General features: G+C 41.0%; 1 protein-coding gene and 1 pseudogene across 6 annotated transcripts in view; one reads left to right on the top strand and one right to left on the bottom strand.

Moving 5' to 3' along the window:
• Positions 1-5,105: 5,105 nt before the first annotated feature.
• LOC109276374 (60S ribosomal protein L23a-like) lies at positions 5,106-5,623 on the top strand (annotated as a pseudogene).
• Positions 5,624-9,227: 3,604 nt separating this feature from the next.
• CCDC77 (coiled-coil domain containing 77) overlaps positions 9,228-22,434 on the bottom strand; it is a 30,698-nt gene continuing 17,491 nt past the window's right edge. For all 6 annotated transcript variants that reach the window (XM_053895031.1, XM_053895028.1, XM_053895029.1 and 3 more), the window contains 6 exons: positions 17,698-17,789; positions 16,369-16,517; positions 13,528-13,747; positions 11,142-11,267; positions 10,888-11,040; positions 9,228-10,139 (listed from right to left, as the gene is read on the bottom strand). In XM_053895031.1, coding sequence (XP_053751006.1) covers positions 9,993-10,139; positions 10,888-11,040; positions 11,142-11,267; positions 13,528-13,747; positions 16,369-16,517; positions 17,698-17,789 — 887 coding nt within the window. In that variant the 3' untranslated portion in view covers positions 9,228-9,992. The remainder of the gene's footprint in view (positions 10,140-10,887; positions 11,041-11,141; positions 11,268-13,527; positions 13,748-16,368; positions 16,518-17,697; positions 17,790-22,434) is intronic.

Genomic DNA, 22,434 nt, shown 5'->3' with positions numbered 1-22,434 from the left:
CGTACAGACTCCCCAACCTCACTGTGAGGCTCCAAAAGTGGGAAATTTGCCTTCTCGATATGGACCACAAAGTCCATTTTAGCATTCATTAATGTTTGAGGAGCAAACATCCCTCAGAACTTTCGGTATACTTCGTTTAAAAAAGGTGGATCTGAAGAACAATTCTCTCACAGTAGCCCCAAGAAAATGTCTGCAAAGTTCCAAACCATAGATGTGACATTTCCTGTGCTCTTTTCTCTCTCCAAAAGACTGAGAGACAGGAGCAGCCAGTGTGGACAAGCTTGGCTGAGGCAGGTGGGAGGTGATCAGGGTCTCGGTAAATAGAGCCTTTCTCTCTCTGTTTCTCTCTCTCTTTTTCTCTCTTATTGGGAGCAACCAGACTGGCTGTTAGGCTGAGTCACTTTCAGGACTTTGTGATGGAAACAGGTGGCAGCCCTGCCACAATCTTCTCTTCAAGACTAGCCCTCCTGGGAGAACACATACAACCACTTCCATCAACCAAACCCTTGAACTATTATGTGGGAACTGGGAGAGATATAACACAGAGAGCATGCCATTTAGTCTAGGAGAAAAGATATTCCATAGAAAAAGAGATCTAACAACATAAAGGCTGATTTTCTGGTCCAAACAGTGAATTCCAAAGAAATTCAGAAAAGGAAAGAGATCACTTTGCGTACCTCAGTTCTTTGCCCTCCTCTTCCCACTCTATGTTCTTATACCTTAAAGAGATCATTTCTGGGGCATCTGGCTGGCTCAGTTGGAAGAGCATGCAGCTCTTGATCTTGGGGTCATGAGTTCAAGACCCACATTAGGTATAGAGATTACTTACAAAAAAATGAATAGATCATTTCTTTCTCTACTTATGGTGAGAAGGTGCAGGGGTAGGCAGGGATAAGGAGGGTGGGAAACCTTGTGGCTCTCTCTCCCTCTTCTGTCTCTTTCCTGCTGTGGTTACCTCCCCGGCACAGAGATATCCCTCACCCCCAGAGTCTGCTTTCAGACTGCTTGCTCCAAATCCCTTTTGACTCCTAATATCACAGCAAGGCAGCAGCCAGACTTTGAGACCCAAATTCTTTTTTCAATCAATTGAGCTGGCTGTCATTCTCCCTGAGGTCCAGAGCTAAGTATATAGGTTGAGGTATAATTTTAGTGGCACAATATTGCCGCCAATGTCTGTTCATTGTCATGTCAATTTAACTGGATGCTCACTCGTTCTTCTGATGGTTTTCACTGTCCTTTTGCTCTCTCACTTCAGCCCTGGCACCTGTCTAGAATGCCCCAGGGTCACATTGCAAAACCACACCTGAAAAGGAAAATCATTTCCATCATGCCCACCCTCTGATGGGGTGGGCTCTGGTCTCCGGCTTGGCTAGAATGTCAGCATCAGGTCAAGCCCCAAATTTCTTCTCCCAAATTACAGAAGCTTTGTGAGAGAGGTCAGTCTAAGCTTTCTAAAATAGGCCAAGGTTAGCACAGGGACCAGAAAATTCTGGTTTGTAGAGAATTCAAAAGGGAATTGTGTGCAGTGACGAGTAGGTGTGGTGGCAGAACTCTTGTGTCCGAAGCAATTCTTATTCTAGTCATAGGGATGTAGCATATACTGAGTGAATCCCATGATCCTGGGGCCACCCTTTCCATTTCCTCAAACCTGACACCTACAGGATAATGTGGCAACTTGAGCTTAGAGAACAATTTCATGTCTTTATCATATGTGTTTTATTTCTCACAACCACATTAGAGTAGTAGGAAAAGTATTTTCCTCTATTTATGAACTGCACAAGCCTCAGTTTCTTCAAGGTGATCTGCACCAAGTTCACATAAACAGTAAGTGATGGAATCAGAACTAGAACCAGATTGTTAGCCTCTGGTTCTCTCTCCCTCGTATCCAGAGCACTCCTTCTCTGGCCTGACCTTCCATACTTCCTTCTGCCCATACAGACCCTCACTCTTGTTTTTCACTTCCGGAGCTTCTCTGCTATTCAAAAGTATTTCATGGAGATATCTTGGTAGTGGAAATTCTTTTCTTTTTTTAAATGTTTATTTATTTTTGAGACAGAGAGAGACAGAGCATGAACAGGGGAGGGTCAGAGAGAGGGAGACACAGAATTGGAAGCAGGCTCCAGGCTCTGAGCCATCAGCCCAGAGCCCGACGCGGGGCTCGAACCCACGGACCATGAGATCGTGACCTGAGCCGAAGTCGGACGCTTAACCGACTGAGCCACCCAGGCGCCCCTTGGTAGTGGAAATTCTGATGATAAATCAGTGAGGGTTTGTGGACCATCACTAAGTCAATGTCTTAGGCTGTGAAGTGGGGAGGAATGAGTTCCTTCACTTTGAGAGAATTCCTAAGAGAGAACAGTGCTGAAGCTATCTCCCAGTGCCATGGCCCTCTCGGCAAGCATTTATTTATCTCTTTCAACTCACGTAAAACATCTGTGTTTATAGGTTTCACTAGTTCCATTTTACAGAGAAGGAAATGGGCTCAGAGATGTTTAATATCTGGTTCAAGGTGATGTAGTGACCTGTGTCTTAAATGGGACTCAAACTCAGGCTTACTAACTTCAGAGCCAATGCCTTTTTTTTTTTTTTCCCCTTTGCACATATTTCCCTGGAAGTTCCCCTGGAGCAATATATTCACCCTGGAAACTCTGAGCTCACTCTCAGCACATCCATAACTCACCGAGCCACATGATAATTCTTCTCATTCTCCCCCTTCCCAACCCTCACCAATGCTTCCTGCTCTTCTCTTTACAGAAGAAGTCACTTTTTCCTCTCTCTTCCTTCCATGAGTCCCATCTTTTACAAGACTTTCTGCAGTTTGCTCCTTTGGAGACTAGTCCCGGGAGAAAGTGGAAACCCTCACTGAATGCTTCTTATTGGATATTCCTCTGGATTTCCAGTGCAGTTGGGGCCTTCTCTCTGGATGATAGAAAGAATTGTATGAACTAAGCCCCAAGCCTTAGTTTCTCTACATTTGTGGTCCTAAATAATTTTGCATACTGGATTGGGAAACAGATGAACATTTATACCATCTTTATAGAAGAATATGTACAAGATCGCATCATAGAGAGTCAAATGAACCAGATGAAGAGAGTCAAAGAAAAGATGAACAGAGGGCAGAGATGTTATGCTGAAGTACCAGAACAAAGCTCCTTGGCTTTCAGGAAAGATCCCGGGCGATTCACATACTGAGAGCTATGACTTCATCTCCCTCCCAAGCAAATGAGTTCTTCATTCTATCTGTCGCAAATGCAAGGCATGACCCAGACCAGAACTATATGCTTCAAAGCTTAAATTTGGCATCTATTGCTAGGTTTTGCTTCCCTTTCCAGTGTGCAGTGTAAATGCCTCCAAATTACTACCACTTGTCTTCCTTCCTTCTTCCCCCAGGGAAAAGGATTCTCTAGCAAGTCAACGGACAATTACCCAAGTCAAAAAATTAACTTTGACTTGTTCACGCTTTTCCACAGAGTAGTAGCAGTATTCCCCTCCACTCAGATTTGCTTTGTTGGCTGGGAGACCCACAAGGAGAAAGGGTGAACAGTGCTCTTCATTGCTCATTAGTTGGTGCTGAAACAGAGGCTAAATGAGCCTTCCCTGAAGCTCCACCTCCAGTCTCTTTGACAACTAATTCCCACTAGAATGACAGTCTCTCCTGTCTGCATCCTGCAATCTGCTACTACAGATAATGGTCAGGAACTTTGTAGCTGAAGTTAAGGCATAGTGACCCCCAGTTCTGGGTAGCTTCTGCCTCATTCCCACGTCCTGGGAATGTTTGATGTCTAAGAGCTCTGTGGCTCGCCATGGTGCTTGGTGCTTTAGTACCTTTCAGTGAACTCTTGGTGCTTTCTTCTCTTCTCCCAAGACACAACCCACACGGTTGGTCCCCACAAGCATGAACACACACAGGTGTACACACGCTCCCCTTTGGGGGGCTGTACAGATGGTAGACTCAGAGGCAGCTTTCTGGCATGACTTAGCTCTCTGGCACCACCTTCTGCAGCATGGAGGGTGTTCTCAGCATTTTCAGAACACGCTGTAGGTCTCTAAGCCTCTGGGAGAGACTGGATTTCCTACCTCTATTCTTTCATCCTGAAGAAACTCTTCCATATACAGCTATCACTCCAGACTTCCCAGCTTCTCAAATCCCTAACAGGGCTTGTCAGTGACCACATCTGTTCTACGACTCTACAACCTGTACTCCTCCTATAGCATCCCGCCCAGAAGTCATTCAATAAACACTCTGTAACAACGGAAAATGTTCTTACTCCCCTGCCTCCTCTTCAGCCCACTCATTTAAGGATGTCTTCCTCTATTAAAGCAAAAGCAAGAACACAGATGTTCCTTCCCATGCCTCAAACACAAGTGAATCCACTCACCTGCTGGGAATGCTGCAGGCAACCCAGGCAAGTGCTTGGCACGGTTGGATGAACCTCCCTTATGGCTTTGCTAGGGAAGAACAATGATCCTAATGGCCAGTACATGTGCAGAGTGCTACAAAACAGCTCCAGTGCTCAAACCCCAGACAGACTTTCTGAAAAACTTCTTTGTCTAAGTTCATAGGTCCAGGCTATAAACTCTGGTGAGAGAACCCCAGCCATGCCACTTAACACTCAATCACTGTGGCATCTCAGCAGCATGTCTCCGTTTCCAGACGGCGATGCTGGGCACTGATGAGAGTCAGAACTGTTGGTTTCGGGTTTCTCAGCCATGTTATCTAAGGACCGGCTGCTTGGGATTTGATCAGGGCTGGTTTGGGAGAGAGGCAGACGCCGTCTTTTCCCCAGAACAGACTACCCTTTGAGCTCTGCCGCCACCCGGGCTGGGGATGGAAGAAAGAAAACAAAAATCCTCACTGTATGTGGTTCTCCGGAATTTAACTTGGCTCTGGAGAGGGAAAATTAAAGAGCAACACTGCTCATCCACTCTCAACGCCCTCTGCAGGCAGCAAAGCCCATTAGCACTGAGGCTTGTCAGGACTGGGAAGGCATTGGGGTGAGGACAAGGTCAATTTCTCTCCCATCTCCTCCCTAGGCCAACACTAAGGTGTTGAGTAGGGAAGTCTGATTTAAAGTCCCTTTACAAGAACCAGCCCTTTCACAAAGATGGCACTGAAGACAGAGAAGGAAGCCCCTGACCCTCCCAAAGCTGAAGCCAAAGCAAAGGCTTTGAAGGCCAAGAAAGCAGTGCTAAAAGGGTCCACGGTCACAGGAAAAAAAAGATCCGCATGCCACCTACCTTTTGATGGCTCAAGACACTGTGTCTTCAAAGGCAGCCCAAATAGCCAGGAAAGAGCGCCCCCAGGGGAAACAACCTTGACCATTATGCCATCATCAAGTTCTCGCTGACCACTGAGTCAGCCGTGAAGAAAATAGAAGACAACCACACACTTGTCTTCATTGTGGATGTCAAGGCCAACAAGCACCAGATCCAACAGGCTGTGAGGAACCTCTATGACATTGACGTGGCCAAGGTCAACACCCTGGTCAGGCCCAATGGAGGGAAGAAGACATATGTTCCACTGGCTCCTGACTATGACGCTTTGGATGTTGCCAACAAAATTGGGATCATCTAAACTGAGTCCAGCTGGCTAAATCTAAATATAAATTTTTTCACCATAAAAAAAAAAAAATAATGAAGTCAGTTTCCAAGAATCAATTGAGACAGAACGTTCTCATCAGGCTAAGCTATGAAGAAAGGAGAGAAACCCAGTCCAGTGATTTGGGACAAGGACAGCGCAACTAGTCATGTGATGAGATTTTTTTGTTTTGTTTTCCTGGCCCTTCATATATTCACTGCATACGTGGTGTGGGTGTGGTGTAGTGTAGGGTGGTCAGGGTGGGTGTTGGGTGTAAGAAATCACTTTGGGAGAAAGTGAAATGCTGAGTTCTTCCTAAGTATTTATATTCCCTAGAGCTTCAAAAAAATTCTTCTGCCTTAACAAAGATTCTGCTCTTCAACCTGACATCTTATCCTAAAAAGAGGCCTGTCAATGCAAGTCACTGAGAGATACACATGGAAAACCCCTGCATTCCATTATCCCAGCTCATTTTAGGGGACATTTCATGTTCTGTTTTCCTTTAAGTCATTAGCAAGTGAACTTGGGGACTTTAAATCAGTCTCTGATTTATTTCTCTCATCTGGATTCAGTCACCCTTTGCTATACAGTTTCCCATCCCAGTGCTACCTTTGCTTACTAGGTGGATACTTTGCTTTCAGGTAGGTTTTCCCTTAAATTCCATGCTGTTCCTGGCTGTCAGCAGAGCATACAACTTTTGATCTCAAGGTTGTGCGTTCGGTCCCCATGTTGGGTATATAAAAAATAAATTAATTAATTAAAAATAATAAAAGTTTTTTTTTTTTTTTAATTTCATACTATTCTCAAGGGAGATTACTCCTGCTTTTCGATACCTCTAGGCAAAGAAATCCCCTAACATTCTCACCATTAGTTGCTGGAATCATGGAAAAGCAGATCACCTAGGGAGGATCCTGTGGGTGAGAGAGTCCTGGGAATATTGACATTGACATGATAAGCAGAAGGGAGTCAGACAAGGAGTGAGCAAACCCAGCCGACAGAGGAGTCAGAGAGGACAGAGAGATCTACGAAGCAAGAACGTGTGAGGATGGGGTGGCACCCTCAAATGCGAGTGCTCAGGAGGTGAAGCTGGAGGCCAGGCATGACACAAGATGGGGCAGGATGAATTCAAGGTTACGGTCAGACTGAGTAGAGGTGAAATACAGAATCCTGAAGACATTATAGAGGATTTGAACAAAGAACATATAAAGAAGAGTTTAATAAGGTCATTTTTGGGGGGAAGGAATTCATTGCTTTGATATAAAGCAAGAAAGAAAGCATAGCTTTTGGCACATAGAGAGCATAGCTCTTCTGTAGAAGCTTATCAGGTGGTGCCCTGGCCGAGGAAGTGATACAAGAGTGTAGGGCAGAGTGGAGAATCACTCTAGTTAAGTAAAAGAATCCCAGACAGACCAGTCCAATCTTGACCAATTATCGAGCTTGTGGCCAAATGAAATCTTACAGAAATATGCATGACAATACATCAGACTCATTCAGATTTTGGATCCCTCCATTTAATATTTCATTATCCCTTTCTAAATGTCAAGACAGAGAACAGTCAACAAAGTAGTATCAAGATTGTACTAATTTAAAATTAGCACCGATATGGTTAAATATGAAGATGTTTAGTGGATTGGACAATCGTGAGCCAAAAGAGGAAAGAAAATGCCACAAAACCAACAGGAGGTCCATCAGAAACACCGTGGTCCAATTTGGAGTTTGTTGGGATGCAAAAAACAGCAGACTAGCCATGTCAAAATGGAATGGCTGGGAGAAACTGGACAAATAACATCTTACTCTGTATGATTTCTTCCAACCACATGTGAACCCACAATTATCTAAGAAGATAGATTGAGATGGAGGTAAATGAATTAACTTTTCAAGCATATGATTTTATAATAAATATTTAACTAAAACAAATATATATTTACCACACCAATTTGAATTGACTCTATTACAGTAACCTAAATTCCAATATTTAATTGGGTCTATTTCTCAACTTTGTATTCTATGGCACTTGTTGGTCTGTTAATGTGTCAATACAACACAATTTAAAAAAAAAAAAAGCATGGCTGGCTCAGTTTTCAGAAAGAAGCCACGCAGCCCAAAAAGCAAAGAAGAGATGCCAAGATCTGCAAACAAAAGCAATAATAGCTTCTATTTGACAGCCAAGCTCCCAGAAAGCTCCTATGGCAAGGGCAGTAGGTTTCTTAGTAACAATCTCACTCCACATACTTATGTACCACTTAAGATGTGAATATTATCATCTGGTAGTTCAGAAAAAAATTACATTGTTTCCAAAAAGAGAGCTATCCCATCCACAATAATATGGGTATACTATGATGCTACCTTAGTCACCAAGTAATCAAGTACGTAACTGTTCCACAAGTTCAGCTTGTGTTCACACTTCTTTTTGTAGGACTGACTTGAAATTAAGCTACCAATCAGTCCAGGAGTAGAATACTTCACAGCTTACACCCATTAACAGATTTACAAACAAACAACAAAACCCAAAAAAAACCTTTTGGAGGAACTTAGCTGGCTCAGTTGGTAGAACATGTAACTCTTTATCTCAGGGTCCTGAGTTCAAGTCCCACCTTGGGCCTAGAGCTTACTTTAAAAACAAACACCACCTTTTGAAACATTTTCTTTGCAGTGCCTCCCTTTGGCCCTTTCTCCTGTCTGCCTATTCTAGATCCATTTGGTTCTCTGCCTTTACCTACTTGGTAAGTTAGGACACATGACGCAGACAGTGATTTGCTGGAATCTTAGACTGTTTTTTCATTGGCGGCCAATTCAACTCACCAAATCCTTCATCAAAACCTACTCCTAATGGTTCTATCCCTTGCCCCTCACCAGTGCCCTCTCCTCTTTCCAAACATTCACTCTTCTCAAGCTCCGCACCACAGCAGTGCCCCATCTCACTCTCAGTGGAAGGACTTGATTTTATTCCCTCTGTGAAAAATGAGGCAATCGGCCCTTAGGATTATCTACTCCTCTGCTCTTGCTGCCTCCATCGAACTGGCTCTCATTCTCCTCCTCCTATTTCACAAACATCTCTTCGTTTATATGTGATAGAACCAAAGGTAGTGGCACTAAAACTTTATCCATTTTTCCATCTACATCCTCTACAAAGCAAATTGTTCTGCATCTGGACCAAAATAATTGCATATGTACCTGGACAGCCTCTGGACAGTCAGTTGATCTTAGCTTAGTATAGCCTCATTCTGATTCATCCAGGACAAAGGAAAGAACTCAGGTTTCCATATTTGTATTAAGAAAATGGTGATTGAACTGCCAGTAGGAGATGCTACTTTCTTCTTTAATATCTATGATAACAGATCAGGTTTTTTTCAACTAACAAGTTCAGCCAGAAATTCCCAGAGGGATTAGTCTTGGACTTTAGAGGGACTTACATATGTGGATGGTTCTTCTTTTTGTTCTAACACTTGTTCTAACACTTTTTGTTCTAAAAGAACTACTTTTTCATTACAGTTGCTATTTTGGCACTAGGCAAAACAAAAAGGCTTATTAAATCATAGAATTTCAGAGCAAAACTTTAATACTTGTACAAAACTGCAGAGACTTGGAACAAGTAAAGTCATTAACAAAGTTATAAGTGTGGTTTTTAACAAATTATAGAAGACTAGAATATCCTCAATTACATTTTTATTGAAAAATAGTTAATGTGTAATATACAATATATACATTATTTTTTAAAAAACATGTTATTGGTGAAATGATGAGCTTTCATACAAGGATCACTGAAGTTTCACTCACTCTTAGAAAAGTGGCACTTTTATTTTCCTAGGTGAACATTTTGTTTAAAAATGGAGTCTCTAGAAAGAAAAAGAGAGAAATAAAGGGAGAAAGAAAGGAAGAGGTCTTTAGTGCCCTCTGGTGAAACTTCCTGAGACTGGGTATCCAAAAAAAGTAATTCCGCTCATGAGGGAAGAAAGTTAAATAGCAGAATTACTACCTGTTCACATTTGACAGAATGTGATTTGCTGCCTTGGGCAACCTCAGAGGATGCCTTGATCTCAGGGAAAGTGTTCCAACTACTGACACTCAGCCCAGCTGAGTGAAGAAAATACTTTCTTCCTAAATTTTCATTGTCATTGCCTTCTTAAAAAAACAAAAAACTGTCATTATATTTTAAGTGGGAGAAAAAATGTGGGAAAGGTTACAATCCAGACCAAAAAAAAAAAAAAAAGCTAATAGGACAGCAAAAATTATAGCTAAAACTTAGCAAGAAGAGCTCCTTTAGTGGTCCCTAACTCTTAGCCCGGTCTTCATAATGACGGATATCACTGTCCTAGCCGACTCTATGTGTACAGATTCTGGGAGAAAATGACCTTTTCCTCAGATTTCAGGAAGCAGACCTATTCCAGACGAGGGCCATTTCTAAATGTAAACATCAACAGAGTCTAAGTTCATTCTCCAGACCAAATACTTTGGACTTAAGGTTCTTCAGTTCTCCTTGTAGCTTATGTGCCCGTCTATTGCTGTCACGCACCTCACACAGAATGGCAAGATCCTGGTTTGCCTGGGCATTAAGTGTTGCCTAGAGATTGGGAAAAAAAAAAAAAAAAAAGAAGAAATGATTATAGCACACGCCAGGGGAAGAAATCGGTCAGAAAGGTTAGGCTCTCTGGCTCCTTTTTGTGAGACTTGTAGTACATAAGAGAAATCCAGTCCTTAGTTTGCTTAACGACTAACTAAAAGAAGGAAAATGTAGAGTACAATTAAAGCAGAAAAGGCGTGAGACTCTTGGCTTTCCCACATAGCAGTAAAGAAGCCATGGGACAGAGATCATAAATAATAATGAGTAAAAAAAGACACTGATATGAACATTACTGGTAAATTTGCCAAAGAATCAAAGAAAGCATCTCTTCTTTTCCACAATTGACCTTGTTTGGCACATAGCAATCATTGAAGATATGTGGATGACTGGTTAAATCTCCTTAAGAAGGATCCTGAGGCAACCTGAATTCTAAATAAAGCTGTGTTTGATAGGGAGAAATTACTTTACTACTCAATTACTCACTTTCTCCACTGGTAAAATAGACACAGTTCTTGTACTCTACTTCTTGAACGGGGAGGGATGAAGCTTTCTGCTAAGTTTAGCTAAGACAGAAGTACACTGATGCAATCAATGATTTCAATCTACTTAGTCTTCCCTCTGGTGTGTACTCACTAAACTGATTTTAGTGAAGTGTGTCTACACATTTCTCTTCTGAGGAGGCCTCATGGCCACGTCTCCTCACCTGCACCCCTTTTCTCCCTCTTGGTCATTCAGAATCAGCAATTACCTTATAGAGTATTTGCTCCAAGTCTTTCAGCCTCTGCCGGAGAATCTTAATATCTGTCTTAAAGCCTTCTACTTCCAAGATACGCCGCTTCTCCAAGGCCTCATAGCGTTTTGTCATCACCTGTAAGCGCCTCCCCATCTTGTTAGTGCGATCCTAAATATAGGGACAGGGCAAGGCATTTTTGAAGATGAGGGAAGCATTCCCCAAACCATCTGCACTTCCCACTCCATCAGAGGTGGCAGAGAATTTTGTACCTTGAAGATCTCTCTCCTCACTCTCTCTTCCTCACGAATTCGGGCAAGTTCTTCTTCTAGGGAAATGCACTGCTCTTGATACATGTTGGACAATTTTTTCTCTTGTACTAACTTATCTTTTAGGGACTGCAGGTCAGAAGGAGAAAAAAATTACAATTTTGGTAATTCAAATAGCACTTAGGCAAGGAAAGAAAGGATTTCCCTAAGTCTAAAACGAGTTAAGGAACAAGACAGCAAGGAACTTTGGAGAGAATGTGAAAGCCTCTTATTTCTAGAGGACTCTCTCAACCTTTTTCTGAAGTGTACATAGTAGAAATTCTTTAAAATAAAACAAATATCTTGGATCTGAGAAGAATCAGATAATGGAGCTCAGAACTATCTCAAGTAAGACATTACAATATATGTTTTGGGACACATTTCTGAAGTTTTTCTTTATTTTACTTTCATTTTTTTTTTAAGTTTATTTATTTTTGAGAAAGAGTGAAAGCACAAACAGGAGAGGGGCAGAGAGAGAGAATCCCAAGCAGGCTCTGCACTAATAATGCAGAGCCTGATGCGGGCTTGATATCACGAACCGTGAGATCATGACCTGAGCTGAAACCAAGAGTCTCATCAGACAGAGCCACCCAGGCGCCCCTGAAGCTTCCCTTAAATAGAAACAACAACAAATATTATATATGTTCCATCAAGCAGCCAGAAGATCTACAAAAACCTAAATCAGATGTTTCTTCCTTACACACAATCCTTCAAAGAGATACAATGTTTACAGCTAAATTATTCTCACCAGGAATGTAAAGGCCCTAGAAGGCATCCTCCACAATTGGCTGCTGCCCCCACCCCCCAAACCATCAACCTCTTTGCTTTCCACTTCCTTCTTGCTTATTCCTCTATGACCACAATGATATTCTCCCTCTTCCCTGAACATACTTTTCTTTTTAAATTAAAATTCTTGTAAAGTAGGGTCCACGCCCAATGTGGGGCTCGAGCTCATGAACTTGCTCTACCGACTGAGCCAGCCAGCTGCCCCTCCCTGAACATACTTTAAATTTGCTTTTCCCTCTGCTTGAAATGCTCATCCCCTAGGTCTGTACAGCAGGCTCTGTACCATTTTAGGTCTCGGCAAAAACATCAGACATTAACAGAGGGTCCCCGTGCTTCCCTACGAAAGTAGACTTTTAGCAACTACATACAATCTTCATATAATCTTTTTAATTCCTTAATACCACTTACTTTTTAATAATCTATCATTTTTAAAAAATGTTTATTTAATTTTGAGAGAGAGAGAGACAGCGAGCAAGAGCTCGGGAGGGGGAGGGGCACAGAGAGAGGGAGACACAGAATCCAAAACAGGCTCCAGGCTCCAAGCTGTCAGCACAGAGCATGACATGGGGCTCAAATTCATGAACTACAAGATCATGACCTGAGCCGAAGTTGGACGCTTAATTGACTGAGCCACCCAGACGCCCCAATCATTTTCTTTGTTAATGTTTCCTTCTTACCCATTAAAGTTTTTTTTATCTATTTAAGTAGTCTCTACATCCATGTGGGGCTCGAATTCATGACCCCAAGATCAAGAGCCACATGCTCTTCCAACTGAGCCAGCCAGATGTCCCCATTCTCACCCATGAAAATGTAAATGCCATGAAGGCAGGCCTGGTCTAACTTATCTACTGTTGTAGCTCCAGAGCCTAGCCCGTAGTAGGAGTGTTATAAGTATTTGTTCAATGAATAAACGAATCAATCAGTAGTTTAATTTTCTAAATATGCAAACACTGTAATGATAACACTACTCTTTGAAAACTATTTCTTAGAGTGCTTGGGTGGCTCAGTCAGTTGAGCGTCCGACTCTTGGTTTCAGCTCAGGTCATCATCTCACAGTTCGTGGGCCCGAGCATCACATCGGGCTCTGTGCTGACAGTGTGGAGCCTGCTTGGGATTCCGTCTCCCTCTCTCTCTGCCCCTCCCCCACTCATGTTCTTTCTCTCTCTCTCTCTCTCTCTAATACATAAACTTAAAAAAATATATATTTCTTTTTACTATTATTTTTTAATGTTTACTTATTTTTGAGAGAGAGAGAGTTCACGCACGAACCAGGGAGGGGCAGAGAGAGACGGAGATAGAGGATCCCAAGCGGGTCCACGCCGACAGCAGAGACTCCAATGTGGGGTTCAAACTTGAGAACCATGAGATCATGACCTGAACTTGGATGCTTAACTGACTGAACCACTCAGGTGTCCCAAAAAACCTATTTCTTAAGGCTGCTGCTATAACAGCTTTGGGAACTGAATGAATCTTGTATGACAATTCTCAGGTTCTTTGAAATTCTCTGAATTCTTTCAACTTTTCCAGAAAAATTAACAATTTCTATAAGACATAAGAAAACTACCTTAACATATTCATTTTGGTGATGATGATTCTCATGAATGACTGGCCAGACGTTTCTAATTTTATCTTCTTTCTTCTTACATTGCATGCTGTATTGCTTAATCTTTGACATCAAATGATCCTTTTCAAGCATCCATGACTTCTCTTTATTTTGGTTTTCAAATCTGAGTTGCAAAAAGTCTTTGGTGCTCTCATAGAGAAGTTCTTGGGTGTGATGGAGACTGAAAGAAAATACAAATGTGGACACGAAGAAGCTTACATGGCACCTATGACACATAGTTATTCAGACAAAGGGAAGATATAGGTTCTTTAAAAATTGTGAAATCCGTGAATTCTGTAAAATATCATTAACACTTTTAAAAACACACTTAACCTGGTCACTGGCAATCTTACATGTTTTACAAGACAAAGTGTACTGTACTTACCCTTGCTCACTGGCTAACAGACTGGGCTTTATAGATATTTTCCTAAATTTCAGGTTATATAATTAAAAGACCTATAGAAATATTTGCACATAGCCTGCACAAATGTGGACTATTCCCTGAGGGTGAACACAAGTTCTAAAATGTCAAAGAGTTTTGCTTTTATGCTGTGCTCCACACGTAAACTGCCTGGTATCAAATCTTATCCTTTTCTCAAGATCAACTTCCTCCATGGAGGCATCGTGGCAACTTTAAGCCCATTTAGTTTCTCTATTCTCCAAAATTCCATGTCAGTTTAAATCTCTATGCCTGTGCTACAATCCGACACTTGCTTATATACAATGCTGTTTTAACTATTAAAAGGCATATTTTCCGTTTTTTTTCTAAGTTTATTTATTTTTAGATCTTTATTTATTTTTAAGGGAGAGAGCATGAGTGGAGGAGGGGCAGAGAGAGATGGGGGGGACAGAGGATCTGTACTGATAGTAGCAAGCCCAACGTGGGGCTAGAACTCAAGAACTGTGAGATCATGACCTGAGCTGAAGTCGGACACTCGACTGAGCCACCCAGGTGTCCTTAAAGTTTATTTTGAGAGAGACAGAGACAGAGAGACACAGAGAGAATCTCAAGCAGGTTCCATGCTATCAGTGCAGAGCCTGACATGGAGCTTGAACTCACTAACCAGGAGATTGTGACCTGAGCCGAAATCAAGAGTTAGACGCTTAACCAACTGAGCCACCCAGATGCCCTATTTTTCTTCTTCTTTTCAAAAGATTTTATTTTTAAGTAATCTCTATACCCAATGTGGGGCCCAAACTCACAACCCCAAGATCAAGCACCACATGCTCCACCAACTAAGCTGGCCAGGTGTCCCACCGTGCGTATTTTCTAACCTGAGTGAAAGCTGATACCTTATTTATCATTTACTTTTGCACTGCTACCACCAGATTTTCAAGGACAGTACCAGCTACTAAACAGACACAAAGTACTGAATAGATTCTCGCCGACTACTGAGATTTTGGAATAGACGAATGATGTTCTATCTTCAAAAAAAAAAAAATCTATCTAGAAGTTAGCAGTTCATCAGTTTAACATCAACACCTAGAAAAATACTGTATCAAATGATCAAACTGCTTGCAAAGAATATGAAATACCATGAGGCAATCACTGTAATTTTCCACTGACCAAATAATGTCAGACACACTCAGTTCTTTTCATGAGTAATAGGATATGCAGAGAAGGGGAAATAATAGCATAATGCAGGCACAAAGCAGGATAACTGTCACCAGATGAATGTATATATGTTCAGGTATACATGTATGTGTATAAAGAGATTGATTCAGTTACCACAAGGATCTCTCTTGCTTTCAACGAGTTATTTTATTCTATCTTACATTATGTTCTCAATTACAAACTGGGCGAGTAGGATCTTGTTAATGTGTAAGTGGTTTGAAAGAGACCCAAAGGACAGTCACTAATGGCCTTGGATTTCATGCCATTCAATATTCTTAGGATGATCTATCTAATGTAAGGGATTGATCATGTGCTCAGATATGTAGATGATGTTAAACCAGGATGGTTATTAATATTCTAGAAGACAATTGTAAAATTACAAATTACTATGAAAATTTAAAAACACCGTTCCCTAGGGGCACCTGGGTGGCTCAGTCGGTTGGGTGACCAACTTCGGCTCAGGTCATGATCTCGCGGTCCGTGAGTTCGAGCCCCGCATCGGGCTCTGTGCTGACAGCTTAGAGCCTGGAGCCTGTTTCAGATTCTGTGTCTCCCTCTCTCTCTGACCATCCCCCATTCATGCTCTGTCTCTCTCTGTCTCTAAAATGAATAAACGTTAAAAAAAATTTTTTTTAAATAAATAAATAATGAACACACTGTTCCCTTAAAAACAGTTAAAATCCAATGAAAACTGAAAATGCTATGCGTAAGGCGAAAATACCAAAAATAAAAACAAAGGTGGAGGAGTGCTGGCCAAATGCAAACATACTGCTGTGTTCAAGGAAACAGAGCCGGCAAGAGCCAGAAGGCAGTTCCTACTCTGCAGTGGCCAGAAATCTTAATTTAAGTATCACATCCAATTTTAATCCCCATACTTTCAAGTGGAGGAAGAGGCACTAGAGAAGTTTAAGATGACAATTAAAAAAAAAATAAATAAAGCGATGAAAAACGTAACATGAAAAAAATTTTAAATGTAGAACGTTTAACACAGAAAAGAAGCAGCAAGGTGCAGTTTGATAAGGATCACCAAGTACTCAATGTTTATTGCGGGCCTATTGTGCATACAGGGCAGGACAAGAGTTGGACACTTAACCAACTGAGCCACCCAGACGCCCCAGGACCGTCCACTTTTAAGCCACTCAGAAAAATGCAAAAATCTGTCAGGTACAGCTTTCTTGAACACTCACCTTTTGGTAAGCTCTTTGATTTTGTCCTGATTTCTCTGTTGATGCACTTGTATTTCCTCAATGCGAATCCGTCTGTCCTCTATGAGCCCTTCAACTTGCTCTCGAGAAAGCCTGGTCTGTTCCTCCAGCTGAGCCTGCAGCGCTTCCACCTAGGTAGGCCAAATGGGGTGTGGCGTATCCACTCCTGCTTTGCTTCCACTTATTTATTACCTCTAAAAGCCAGCCTTGCTCCAGAAAAGTGTAAAAAGCCAAACAAAAAACCCACAAACAAAAGCACAGCAGCAAAACAAAGAAAAATCTTAAGTGTTCTCCTTTTTATTTAATGTCTTATAAATGGGGTTAGGCTACAAAAGAGCAAGCTCTGTCCACACTAAACAAAGCATCTACATCACATGCAAAAAACTAGAAAGTACAGTTTCCTCTACCCTAAGATTCTCATCTTTTCACTATCTCCTATTTTGGAATTTTAGGACTGTCTTCCTCTTAAGAACCCCTCGTTGCACAGAAATAGAATGACTCTTCTTCATTTTTCACTTTAAAAGGTGGGGCAAAATCAGTATAATGTAATTTCCTTCTCTGATTCTGGCTGTCATGACTCCAAATGGAGATACTAGCCAAAGGCAGAAACTGTCATTTAAAGCAACAGACTGCTCTGTTGTTACTCCTCCCCAGTAAGGACAGGAACTTGAGTGCAACTAGATGAAAAATCCTGGTTGCAAATGATACACAATTACCAGATGGTAATAGGATGATTCATGACTTTCCTAGGCCAATGTACCTTTAAAAAAAAAATTATTTATTTTTTGTGAGAGAGTGCAAGCAGGCCGAGGGACAGAGGGAGAGAGGGACAGAAGATCTGAAGGTCACAGCACAGAGCTTGATGCAGGGCTCGAACTCATGAGCCATGAGATCATGACCTGAGCCGATGTCAGATGCTCAACCAACTGAGCCACCCAGGCACCCGTAGAATACATGCACTTAAATAAACCGATTTACCCCCCCAGAGGTCAATCTATCAGCACAGATTCCCTAGGCCAATCACAAAGGGAATTCTTACTGTATGATAGTTTTGTTGGGTAAGGCTTTGTATATAAGCTGAAGGAATAGAAGGTTCACAATAGCGCTTCTAGAATGGCTCAAAAGAGAATAATGGTTTTAAAATATAAAATAATTTCCTTGGAAATTAGGAACAACCTATGTTTTCTTTATCACTTGATGAATAGATGTAACATGTACGTAAGAAGGTATTTATATGATAACAACGGTATGCTACACAAAGCTAAAGTTGTGGACAGAAACTGTTCTGGTCTGCCAAAATAAATTCTTTACCTGCAGGGTAAGTGTTTGTATGTCTCCCTGGTATTGCTCAGAACTTTCTTCTTTCTCTCTCATTGCTGGTTTTCTTTTGCTTACTTTAGAATCTAAAACAGAAAACAAAAATTAATCAAGACCCTTACCTAGTTTTTCTTAGCTATTTGAGCATCAACATTAGCTCTGCAGAGGAGTCTGGTTGGGTTTACCTGTAAGAGAAGAAAAGGAAGAAGAATGAAAACATCCAATGGCTATAGTAATAGTTTTTCAAATGGGAATCTCTCTAAAGGAACTATGCCAGGATGTCTTCTGGATAATAATATTCACCTTTCTAAAAAATAAACACTAAATTTTCCTTTGGAGTTGTATCTATTCTCATAAAATCTTATTTAATCAAAAAAGGTAAGGAATAAGGAAAACTAAGTCTAAACATTTGGTTGTGATTTATCACCCAATTTTCTAAAGATGGGGATTTTAAAAATAAGCAATGCTAGGACCCTGCCTGCACCTGCCAGCCAGAGGCCATTTATCGGTGGGGTGGAGCAGCACTTCCCAGGAAGGGGGGTGCACAGAGCAGGACCCTTTAAGGCATCAGGGTTTAAATCCCAGCCTAGCACCAGGGAGGCGTCAGAGTCAGTAGAGCAGGACAATCCACCTCGTTCGGACCCATGTGGCACTGAGAGGAGGCCCTTTGGTGGGGTGCCCAGAGCAGGACCCTTTAAGACATCTGGGTTTGAACCCCAGATGAGCCCAGGCATGGGAGACTGTGGAGCAAGAGAGAGGGGGGAAAAAAATAGCCCCACTCCCACTGTGCAGTACTGTGAGGATGGCCTGAACAGAGTAGTTTGGGACACCGGGGGTCTGGGGAGGAGAGACTGGGATGTCACCATTTTTCTTCCCATCACCAACAAGGTGGGGCCTCAGGGAACCGACAGAGGGCCCACAGTGGAGGCGGAATCCGCCTACACCAAACCACGCCCCTCCGCACCTGGTAACTGGGTGTCTACCTGAGCAAGATTGACACTAACCAGACCAGACAGCCTCTCCTCCAGACCAGTGCTGCCACCAGTTCCAAGGCACCATCAGATATCAGTCCAGCATTTTTGCATTTTCTGATTTAATTCTTGGATCATTCTTATTATATGCATATATGTGTGTGTGTGTGTGTGTGTGTGTGTGTGTGTGTGTGTATTTACACCCATACACATGTATACACACACACATATATATATGTGTGTGTGTATATATATGTGTGTGTGTGTATATATATATATATATATATATGTGTGTGTATATATATATATATATATGTGTGTGTGTGTATATATATATGTATATATGTTTTCTTCCTTTTCTCCCTCTTATTTCTTCCCTTCTCTAGTCCGGTTATTCTGTATTCTGGTTGTTAGTTTATTTAAGCGACATATTTAATCTATTCTCTTTATACCTGTTCTATATCTCCTTTATTTTCTTCTCTCTCTGGATTAAGCCATATAGTTTCTCTGCCCAGTTAATTTTCTTTTTTCCTTTCTTTTTCCCCGCCCCTGTCATTTCTCTCTTTGTACAGGACAGGGCCTTTTCCACCACCACTGCCCCCCGACCCCCTTTTTTTAAAAATTTTTTTTTCCAGGACTACTTCAATGAACAAATCAAAGCACACCTGGAGGAAGGTCCAAAACATCACTATAAGTAGGGAGATAAAGCAACCAGAGTCACAACAACAGAGAGCACATAACACACTGCAAAAAACACCTCCTAAAGGGCCAGGCCCTGGACAGTATATGACCCCTCTTTAATACAGTAGTGCTCCCAGGTGCAGGACACATAACAAGCTTTTAAAACACGTAAGGGACAGAAAACTAGCCAAAATGACAAAATGGAAGAATTTTCCTCAGAAGAAATTCTGACAGCTGAAGAGTTGATAAAAACAGATATAAACACTATATCTGATCAAGAATTTAGAATAATAGTCATAAGATCAATCGCTGGGCTTGAAAAAAAGCATAAAAGACAGCAGAGAATCGATTGCTGCAAAGACCAAGGAAATAAAAAGTAGTCAGGATGAATTAAGAAATGCTGGAAATGAGGTACAAAATAAACTAGATGCAGTGACAGTGAGGATTGAAGAGGCAGAGCAGAGTGTAAGTGAAATAGAAGATAAAATGATGGAAAAAGACCTAGCCAAGAAAAAAGATAAAAAAATTCTAGACCACGAGGAGGGAATTAGAGAACTGTGATTCAATGAAACAGAATAATATCTGTATCACAGGAGTTCCAGAACAAGAAGAGAGAAAGGGATGGAAGGTTTACTTGAACAAATTATAGCTGAGAACTTCCGCAATCTGGGTAAGGAAACAGACATTGAAATACAGGAGGCACAGAGAACTCTCTTCAGATGTAATGTGAATCAATCTTCTACACGACATATCATGGTGAAATTGGAAAAATACAAAGATAAAGAGAATTCTGAAAGCAGCTAGGGACAAACAGGCCTTAACCTACAAGGGTAGACACATAAGGGTAGTAGCAGACCTATCTACTGAAACTTGGCAGGCCAGAAGGGAGTGGCAGGAAATATTCAATGTACTGAATAGGAAAAACATGCAGCCAAGAATCCTTTATTCAGCAAGCCTGTCATTCAGAATAGGAGAGATAAAGGTTTTCCCAGACAAACAAAAACTGAAGGAATTCATCACTACTAAACCAGCCCTGCAAGAGATTCTAAGGGGAACTCTGTGAGGGGAATGTTGCAAAGACTACAAAGGACCAGAGACATCACAAGCATGAAACCTACAAATAACACAATGACACTAAATCCATATCTTTCAATAATAACACTGAATATAAATGGGACTAAATGCTCCAATCAAAAGATACAGGGTATCAGAATGGATAAAAAAACAAGATCCATCTATTTGCTGTCTACAAGAGACCCATTTTAGACCTGAGGACACCTTCAGACTGAAAGTGAGGGGATGGAGAACCATCTATCATGCTATTGGAAGTCAAAAGAAAGCTGGAGTAGCCATACGTCTATCAGACAAACTAGATTTTAAACTAAAGGCTGTAACAAGAGATGAAGAAGGGCATTATATCATAATTACGGGGTCTATCCATCAAGAAGAGCTAACAATTATAAAGTTTTATGAATCCAGTTTGGTAGCACCCAAATATATAAAACAATGAATCACAAACATAAGTAATCTTACTGATAAGAACATGGTAATTGCAGGGGACTTTAATACTCCACTTACAACAACGGACACATCATCTAGGCAGAAAATCAATACAGAAACAATGGCCCTGAATGATACACTGGACCAGATGGATCTGACACATATATTCAGAATTTTTTATCCAAAAGCAGCAGAATACACATTCTTCTCGAGTGCACATGGAACATTCTCCAAGATAGATCACATACTTGTCACAAAACAGCCCTCAAAAAAATATAAAAGAACTGAGATCATACCATACACATTTTCAGATCACAATGCTATGAAACTTCAAATCAACCATAGGAAAAAGTCTGGAAAACCTCCAAATGCATGGACGTTAAAGGACATCTTACTAAAGAATGAATGGATCAATCAGGCAATTAAAGAAGAAATTAAAAAATATACGGAAACAAATGAAAATGAAAACATGACAGTCCAAACCCTTTGGGATGCATCAAAGGCAGTCCTAAGAGGAAAATACACTGCAATCCAGGCCTATCTCAAGAAACAAGAAAAATCTCAAATACAAAATCTAACAGCACACCTAAAGGATATAGAAGCAGAACAGAAAAGAAACCCCAAGACAGAAGAAGAGAAATAATAAAGATTAGAACAGAAATAAATACAAAATCCAAAAAAAAGTAGATCTATGAAACTAAGAGCTGGTTTTTTTTTTAAAAATAAACAAAATTGATAAAACCCTAGCCAGAATCCTCAAAAAGAGAGGACCCAAACAGATAATACCATGAATGAAAATGGACCTATCACAACCAACCCCTCAGAACTAGAAATAATTATCAGAGAATACTATGAAAAATTATATGCCAACAAACTGGACAACTTGGAAGAAATGCACAAATTCCTAGATACCCACACACTACTAAAACTCAAATGGGAAGAAATAGAAAATTTGAACAGACCCATAACTAGTGAAGAAATTGAATCAGTTATCAAAAATCTCCAACAAATAAGAGTCCTGGATCAGACTTCCCAGGGGAATTCTACCAGGCATTTAAAGCAGAGTTAATACCTATCCTTCTCAAGCTGTTCCAAAAATTAGAAATGGAAAGAAAGCTTCTGGACTCATTCTATGAAGCCAGTATTACCTTGATTCCCAAACCACACAGAGACCCCACAAAGAAAGGAGAATTACAGGCCAATATCCCTGATGAACATGGATGTAAAAATTTTCAACAAGATACTAGCAAATCGAATTCCATAGCATATAAAAAGAATTCTTCACCAGGATCAAGTGGGATTTATTCCTGGGCTGCAGGGCTGGTTCAATATTCGTAAATCAATCAATGTGATACATCACATTAATAAAAGAAAGGATAAGAACCATATGATCCTGTCAATAGATGCAAAACAAAATACAGCATCGTTCCTTAATAAAAACCCTCAAGTAAGTTGGGATAGAAGGAACATACTGAAATATTATAAAAGCCATATATGAAAAGCCCACAGCTAGTATTATCCTCAATGGGGAAAAACAGAGCTTTCCCGAGATCAGGAACACAACAGGGATGTCCACTCT

This window comes from Panthera pardus, unplaced genomic scaffold (genome assembly GCF_024362965.1).
Source record: "Panthera pardus isolate Hobbes unplaced genomic scaffold, ASM2436296v1 HiC_scaffold_6, whole genome shotgun sequence".
Lineage (NCBI taxonomy): Eukaryota > Metazoa > Chordata > Mammalia > Carnivora > Felidae > Panthera > Panthera pardus.
This window is presented reverse-complemented; position numbering and strand designations above follow the sequence as displayed.